This window comes from Malassezia globosa (assembly GCF_000181695.2).
Source record: "Malassezia globosa CBS 7966 chromosome Unknown mgl_sf_1001.4, whole genome shotgun sequence".
NCBI classification, from domain to species: domain Eukaryota; kingdom Fungi; phylum Basidiomycota; class Malasseziomycetes; order Malasseziales; family Malasseziaceae; genus Malassezia; species Malassezia globosa.
The window spans coordinates 555-8,963 of NW_001849847.1; the positions used below are offsets into that span (position 1 = coordinate 555).

Here is an 8,409-nt window from a genome sequence, read left to right on the forward strand (position 1 = left end):
AGAAGTAGGAATCAGTGAATGAAATGAGAAGCGGAAGAAGCGAGGCGGAGAGAAATAAGCGAGTACAAAGGTAGAGGGGAGGGAAGAAGAAGTGGAGAAGGGGAAACAAGGTAGACAAGCTAGAGGGGAATCGACACGGGGCCAGGGCGGACGGATGGGGAGACTAGTAGGGAGTGGACGAACAGAGGGGAGAAGCAAGGACGAGTACAGGAGGCAGACGAGGACATGCGCGCCGTGGTGAAAGAGACATGGAACGTATGATGAGAAGAGACATTGAACGAGAAACAGATAGGGACAAGGGCAGAGATTTCAAGGTAAGGAAAAGTAGAGAGGAAACCTAGCCATGGAGATGAAGAGAGGAAGTATGAAATGCAGGGCACAAGAGGGAGGAGGAGGAAGAAGAAGGAAGGAAGAGCGATGCGAAGTGATCGGAAGAGTGAAAGATACAAAGGGTAACACGATCGAATCAAAAAGGAACAAAAAGCATGAAAGACCAAGGAGGGCTAGGGAAATAGGCGAGGTGCCAAGACATGTGGGGAAAGGAAATAGAAAAGGAAAAGTGGAGAAGGAGAAAGAAGGAAAAGGGTAAGAAGAGAAATTTGATGGAAGCAAACGAGCCAGCCACATACGCCAAGGGACTCGAAACACAGAGAACAGCACTTTTGACTACGTGTGCAACACAGCCAGCTATTGTACAGAATCACGAGAATACATGCAGATCGAGCCAACATTCGTCATGATGCGCACGGATGCGACTTGGTATAGGATATTCGCGCACCATCGCAGGAAACGCCTAGGACGTGGGAGTCAACAATGTCGTTATGAATGGGTGGCAGAAGTATGAGCCGAGCTTTTGAGACTAGTCTGGGCCGTAGAATAGCTCAAGAACGTCTGCGTTGAATAAAAGTGAGAATTGTATGGGTGGAAGCCCGTGAATGTTTCAGGCGGGACGACTGGGCCCCGTGTAATGGGCGTTGGTATCGATGAGCTCACAGGTGCTGCCGCAGCGGCCGTAGCCAGTGCCAGTACCGTTGCCAGTATGTTTGCGTAAAACTGCATGTCCAGCACGTAGTGAGACGCAGTGGACAATCAAGATCTCTGTCGAACAAGGGTATCTAGACAGAGTCAGTTTTTTTTATACGCAGACAAAGCATCATGCGTCAAGACTTTTTTCAGTGCGAGCAATGTGAATTAGGTGTAAACGTGATTGGCCTGGCAGTGCTCAAACTTTCGCAAGTTTCATGTAACAAGCTCGTGCGTACTGTGGCCTTCTAGCACCACACTGTGCCTGACCACACGATCATGCCCAATGAAAGCATCACACACGGTTTCCACCTTCTCACAGCCAATCAGGCCCTGTCTTTTACGCTCTCTCTCTCTCTCTCTCTCTCCAGCATGCAAACGCTTTTGGAGATGCAAGAAACTATGCCTCTGAGCACAGACTCCGCGCTCAAATAGAAAGGCACAGGGTCCCAAAATAGGACCTCCATAAAAGGCACGTGCACATGGAAAGAACCATTGCCAATTCCGGACGACTTTTCAGCAAACCAAACAATGTGAATGCGACCATTGAGCGCATTGGAGCGTTCCTGGCTTGTGCGGGGATTTGAGCATAAGACCGGAATTGAACAGGGAAGATTGTGGGGGCAAGAATAGGACAGGAATGGGACAGGAATATGGCACAAGATGAATGAGCCAGGCTATATGCCCAGTAGGAATAGTTTAACGTGATAGAGGATACGTTTGACATGTTCCTCGCCTATAACCACAAGACTGCTTGAAGGGATGTTTGACGACAAGATAGATTTGGGCTGAGTGGATCATACTTGGGGAAGGCGCAGCATCAGTACAAGACAACTAGCATTATTGGAGTGAATGAGGGGGTGTAGGATAATGAAGTAGTGCGGTATGGAGGAGGACAGTGTAAAAAGATAAAAAAAAAAGCCGAGAGGCCGAGAGATGAGCAAACCTCTATACAGACAAGAGCGTAAGGGACGATAAGAAGAAAGTCAGGGAATATGAATTGAAGCATATGGCAGGCGACGATGATAGGACAGCGTACGACTGAGGAAGGGGTAGACTCCGGCGCAGAGAAAACGAAAGAGGGGAAATAGGAAGAGGCGGGAAAACATGGAGACAAGACAGGAGGAAGGAGAAGTAGAAAGGGAACAAAGGATATTCGACGGAAGGACACAGGGAAATAGGGCGCATGAACAGAGAGGGAGACGGTGATACACAGATACAGAGTGACGGAGAGACGGGGACAGAACGGAAAAAACGGAGACAAAGCAGGGGGCAGGGATAAGGAGAAAAAGAAGGAAGTAGTAGAAGGGTAAGGAGAGGAAAAAGGAGAGAATAGCAAAGGGAAAGGAAGAACGAGGGGCAAGAAGAGAGAAAAGGAGCAGAGGAATGGTGGAAGAGGTGGGGAAAAGGAGAAGAGGGGGGAGGAAGGGATAGACAAGGGGAACGGAAGGAGTATGAAGAAAAAGGTGGAAGAACATGAGGAGGGGTAAAGAGATCGGTGGATCGGGAGGAGGGAGGAGAGGAGTAGAGAGACATCGACACAGTGGAGAGGAGGGGACGAAAGGGGCAAAATTACTGAGAATGAAGTGAAAGAGGAAAGCGGTGGGAAAGAAATTCTCACACGCAAACTGGAAGACCAACAGAAAGATGTATAGGCATACAGGCATATACATACCCACCTACGTACGTCTAAACACTTGCTAAATCGTGGGATATAATAGTGTGTAGTAGCGTCTCAACAAACCAACCATACAAAATAATCTTCGAGACGTCTCTCGCACGCAAAAGGATCGACTTCAAGCTATAATTTGACAACCACGTATCTTCCCAATCAGATGCACAGAAAGAGCTAGAAAGAAAAAAAAAAGCATTGCACAATCCAACTTGTAAACTTCAACTCTCTTGTAATCTGAAATTACGACCTAGTATATAACTTGCCTGGTGCATGATCAATGCATAAGAATCACGAAATGAGTGATATCAAGCTTAAAGAGAACACTGTCTCGATTCGCAATCAAAACTATAGCAATGGCAATCGACGCGAGAGAACAACGCATACATTGGAATAATCCTCCAAAACAAATACCGGCTAACCAGTCTGACAGTGAGAATGGGAGAGGAGCATTCAGACCCATCCAGGATTGTTTCATTGACGATTTCTACACAGAACGCTCGAGAGTCTTGCATTCACACGATACCAAGTGCCTTTCTCAGGCTCAATTGCTACTGCTTCCATTTCGCTCTTCCACGCTGCTCATCCCAGCCATTTTTGATTTTTTGCGCAACCTGTCTCCGCACATATAAAACGTGACTGTCACGGGTATCAAAAGAATAGCCAATCCACCAAGAAGACTGCAACCGCCTTGGATCGTCAGTCGGTTGAACATTTGTGTCGAAAATAACGGGAATGCGCCACCTGCCAATGCGCGAAACAGACCATTGCTAGCATAAGCTGAAGCAGTGTAGACAGGGTACACCTCTCCGAGATACCCCAAGAATCCTTGAAATAACAAAAATACGGCACATTGAAAGACACCATAAGCAGCCAATGAAGCGTAGGGTGGCACACTTTCAAAGGAAGTCCATCCAAACTGACGGTCAATCTCTACCGTCAACATACCCAAAACAAAGAAACAGGAAACAAGATCCCTCCGATGAAGCAAGCGTGCATTCTAAATTCCGGTTTCCACTTCCCTGAACGGAACCACGGCAATACAAGCCATTGGTTGTAAATGCAGTACAGCACCAGTGCAATAGCACAAACAATCCAGCCGGTGATGTAAGCACTGCTTGATTCTCCCAGTGTAAAGTGGTGGCGACCTTGGAATGTCTACTAGTCAGAGCAAATCTGCATACCAATGGAAACGCTTCAAAACTTTCATGAGTACACATGTGATACATACAAGCAGTAGGTAATTCCGTAGACATACGCAATGTACAAGTCGCTAAAAAATAAAACAGGCTCCGTACATGTCATTCGAAGAGGGCGGTACAAGGTCCTGTACGCAAGTTGACTTAGCGATACTTGAGTATCTCTCTCTTCTGCTCGTGAACGGAGCAGCTCATTCCCTGAGATATGCCGTAACTCGATGGCTCGACGCGTCAAAATGGTATCACCATAGGTCTCAGGCATAAGAAAGAAGACAAAAATCCATGTAAGCCCCGTCCCGCATAGAAGCGGCCAGACAATCCAATGCCAGCCTTTCTCTTGCACCGCAAATCCCGAGAGCAATGGACCCATGCCTGGTCCAGCACACGCAGCATACGACCAGAATGCAATGCCATTCATGAATCCGCCATCTAAATTCCACAAGTCTGCCATGGTGGCTCCTCCCGTCGCAAGGACAGGGCTGCCTAGAAATCCAGCAATGAATCTCAGCACCATGAAACCAGCAACATTGTTGCACAGTGCCGTGGGTATCTGCATGATCACGAAAAGTCCAATACTGATTACGTAGGGCCAATTGCGCCCAATACGTGCTACCTCAGTCAACGGCGACAGCACCATAGGCCCTAGGCCATATCCCCATACAAATAAAGAAATGCTCAAGGAAGCAACAGTTGGCGATATACGAAACTCTTTGCTAAATTCTGGTATGCCAGGCACGACAATGCTGCTGCCAAGATAGACGAACACCGTCATTACACAGACCAAAAATGAGACAAAACACTTATATGAAAAAGTCCAGTTTTTTGGATTATCGGGATCGGCCTCGTCTACCCAGTCAACATACTGTCTTTTGCTGGACACCTTTTCCCGGCCAAACGCCTCCCATACATCTCTGTGTCTCCTGTCGAGCGTGCAGAACCAACGACGTCCAGAAACAAAATAAATGATACTCCCAAACGCAGTGGTGTGAGGCATTGAGGCGACGTTTGGAAGACACTCTAGTGCCGATTTATGCCATTAGGCCGTCACCTCATAGGTTTGACAGAATCTGGTACTTCAACTTTCAGCTTCAAGCACGTAATTGAGCCTTTCCTGACGTGACCGACTGATCTTGACGTTACGGTGCGGTCCTATCGCCATTCACGCGAAATGCCACGTGCACTGGCTGCGACCTGGTGGAGTGTATTATGCCATTAGGCCGTCACCTCATAGGTTTGACAGAATCTGGTACTTCAACTTTCAGCTTCAAGCACGTAATTGAGCCTTTCCTGACGTGACCGACTGATCTTGACGTTACGGTGCGGTCCTATCGCCATTCACGCGAAATGCCACGTGCACTGGCTGCGACCTGGTGGAGTGTATTATGCCATTAGGCCGTCACCTCATAGGTTTGACAGAATCTGGTACTTCAACTTTCAGCTTCAAGCACGTAATTGAGCCTTTCCTGACGTGACCGACTGATCTTGACGTTACGGTGCGGTCCTATCGCCATTCACGCGAAATGCCACGTGCACTGGCTGCGACCTGGTGGAGTGTATTATGCCATTAGGCCGTCACCTCATAGGTTTGACAGAATCTGGTACTTCAACTTTCAGCTTCAAGCACGTAATTGAGCCTTTCCTGACGTGACCGACTGATCTTGACGTTACGGTGCGGTCCTATCGCCATTCACGCGAAATGCCACGTGCACTGGCTGCGACCTGGTGGAGTGTATACATCCTAGCAGGCAGCTCCAGTATGCGCACGTGCCATTCGAGCAAGCGAGCTAACAGCCCTAACTCATTCTCTTACCGCCTGGCTCGCCACCGTACCAGCTCGACTCAGAGCCGCCTATGCACTTGCGCGCGGTCTACCTCAGTGATCCCGCGCCAAAAGAAAAGAGAAGACATAAGGAAGCACTTTGACCGCATATCCGACATTGACAACCCTATTGCCGCATGTAGTGGCAAGCGCGTCTTTGTGCACCTTCTCTCAACGCCGCTCTCCAACACGCTCGAGATCTTTCGCCACAGCACCGCTCGTCGCGCATTGGCCGTGCTTGCCAGGCCCCTCGTGAGCATTGGTATATTCGCGTGCTGTATGTGCCGTGCCTGTTTCTCTAACGACTTTCGTTTCCATGTATACTCTTGCGACCGGCTGGTCCGAATTAGCGACACCTTGTTCTACTTGCTCCGCCGCTTGTTGGATTCTGCCATTTCTCGGATGAACAGGTAGTAGTGCATGTCGCGCCCAGGGCTGCTTGCAGTCCCCGCACCAGCATGCCGCTCCGTTCTTGACGGCCAGGCTTGATGAGTACCTCGCGCTCTACCTCGACGTGTGCACTCCGCTGGACATACTTATACAGCACGTCGTGCACGCCGGCGTGACCCAGTATCTGTCCGTGGCATTATCCGTCATGGCAGTTTCTTTCCACGGATAAACTTGCGGCGAACCAGTTCATAATCTGCTCTCGAACACATTGCTTGACGGGCCGATGGTGCCACAAACGAGTGGCCCCTGAGGCCCAGGCCGCCGCACCGCAACAGGAGTGCAAACACCGGGGGATCGGAGATAAGGGAGATAGAACTGCGCCGAAAGTAAGGTAAAGCGCGTGCAAGACCGCGGTCCTGGCGCTTGTAGATCAGTTCACGCTGTTACTGACAAGGTCCGCTGTGTCCAGCCGCAGGAGACGCGTATTCCCCCCAGCCAGGCACCGCGACAGGATAAGCCACGCTAACTGTTTGGGTTGCTCGCGCAGGGCTGGCAGGACGCGCTCAACGCGCTTGATCATGGCCATCCCGAAGGCCCAACGGAACGTCGCACTGCCGAGTGCGTTGCCCAGCAGCTCCGCGCGCGAGGCCCGATGTTCACCAGTGGCGTACACGAGCTCTTGTCCGATTGAGCAGCAGTCTTGGCACCGCTAGTCGCGCGACCTCGGCTGCCACACCCACCGTGTCGATGCCACTCTTTGACAGACTCACTACACCGGCCAGGTATGCCATGACCTGGTGGACCGTCCCAAAGCGCTCTTGCAACGTCTCCAGGAACACTGGCATGCCGAGTGAGAAGAGCACAGGTGCGAGTGGATCGCTTTGGCAGTAGGCCTCGCTGGACTGGAGGAACAAGACATGACAACACTAGCTGTCCCAATACTTGGTCCCTACCTGCGTTTTGGGGCGATGGCCACCAGTGGTGTAGCCTGCTTGCAAGCCTAGCGCGGGCCGCTCGGCACAGCACCGAGCAGTGTTCGCGATATGGTTCGGTCATGGCACGACGTGACGAACATTTGTACGTTACTGAACATAGCAGTGATAGTAGTTTTGTGTATATGGGTGAATTTCGAGCGAACAAGGGCGACAGAGGAGGGCCGCAGTAGTCATCGAGGGGCGATGGCGCGGGAGGCGTCCTCACGTACATGAGGGAGAAGGGGGGAATGCGCTAGCAAAAGACGAGGCGAGCGGACAGAGATAGGAACGCGCTCATCATTTCCAAGACGTTAAAGGGCCGGTAGAGGATTCCTGCGCAGTGAAGGAGCTCTACGGCGACGAATTGAGGATGACTGAGAGTGTGACGAGAGCGCCAATAACGCCGACCCAAGACGGGGCAGGTGCGGGATAAAGTTGCGGAAGTGGAGGATTTAACGTGCAGGGAAAACCGACCTGGCCTCAGGAGACTGCGGCCTAGAGCGTGTCACTAGGGGCGATTCGAGCTGTGACACTTGAGAAGCGTGCTAATAAGAGACCCCTAACCATATTGCCAAAGTGATCCACTCAAAAAAAAGACCTGGTGAGCGAAACCGAGAGGCCCCATAAACATGCCCTATATGGCCACGTGACGACCTCTGACCTCCGGCCAAGATTAAGCCCGTCACCTGAACTGACAATAGAGTCAGTCCTCGGAAAGGAGAGGATAATTGAGATACAGCTTCGAGAAGATGAGACAATCTGAAAACCGCCATAAACTTGGGTATGATTGAGTACATGTGATGTAGGGGTGAGCCAGGGGCAATCAAGAGAAGAAGAGGACATAGGCGAAAGAGGCGACGAAAGGGTGCTGTGCCAGGCTTCTCGAAGGTTGAATATAGTGCGTGTTAGGTAATGGCACACAAGGAAAATGGATGTGAATAGAATGAAGGAGCAACTGGTATAGACATTGAGCCTGGTGACTAGGGGTGGGGTGGGGGGGGGGCGGACGAGGCCCCATGATAGGAGGCGAGGTTATGAAGTATCTAGCACATAGAAGGAGGAGTTAGAGGAGACGAGGGGGGGCTAAANTCTGATAATGAATTTGAGGATTATATGTCAAGTCNTTAGAAAGGCATCATGAGTAGTTAACACGTAGGAATCAGGAGTAAGAAGAAAAGAAAAGAGTTTTGTAGGAATTAAATGAGCAGAGGAGGGATACAAGAGAAATAGTTACGATGATGGATGCTGCGCCGCCAGAGGATTGAGTCGGGGAATATATAAAGAAAGTAGGGAAATAGTGTAACCCCCCCCAGAGTTGAGTAGACGCCCCCC

General features: G+C 50.3%; 1 protein-coding gene across 1 annotated transcript; it reads right to left on the minus strand.

The window, feature by feature from the left end:
• Positions 1 to 3,246: 3,246 nt before the first annotated feature.
• MGL_4260 (uncharacterized protein) lies at positions 3,247 to 4,450 on the minus strand (the record flags this gene model as incomplete). Its single annotated transcript, XM_001728550.1, has 3 exons — positions 3,247 to 3,439; positions 3,644 to 3,898; positions 3,927 to 4,450. The coding sequence occupies 3 exons, from the start codon at positions 4,448 to 4,450 to the stop codon at positions 3,247 to 3,249; spliced, it is 972 nt and encodes a 323-aa protein (XP_001728602.1).
• Positions 4,451 to 8,409: the final 3,959 nt, after the last annotated feature.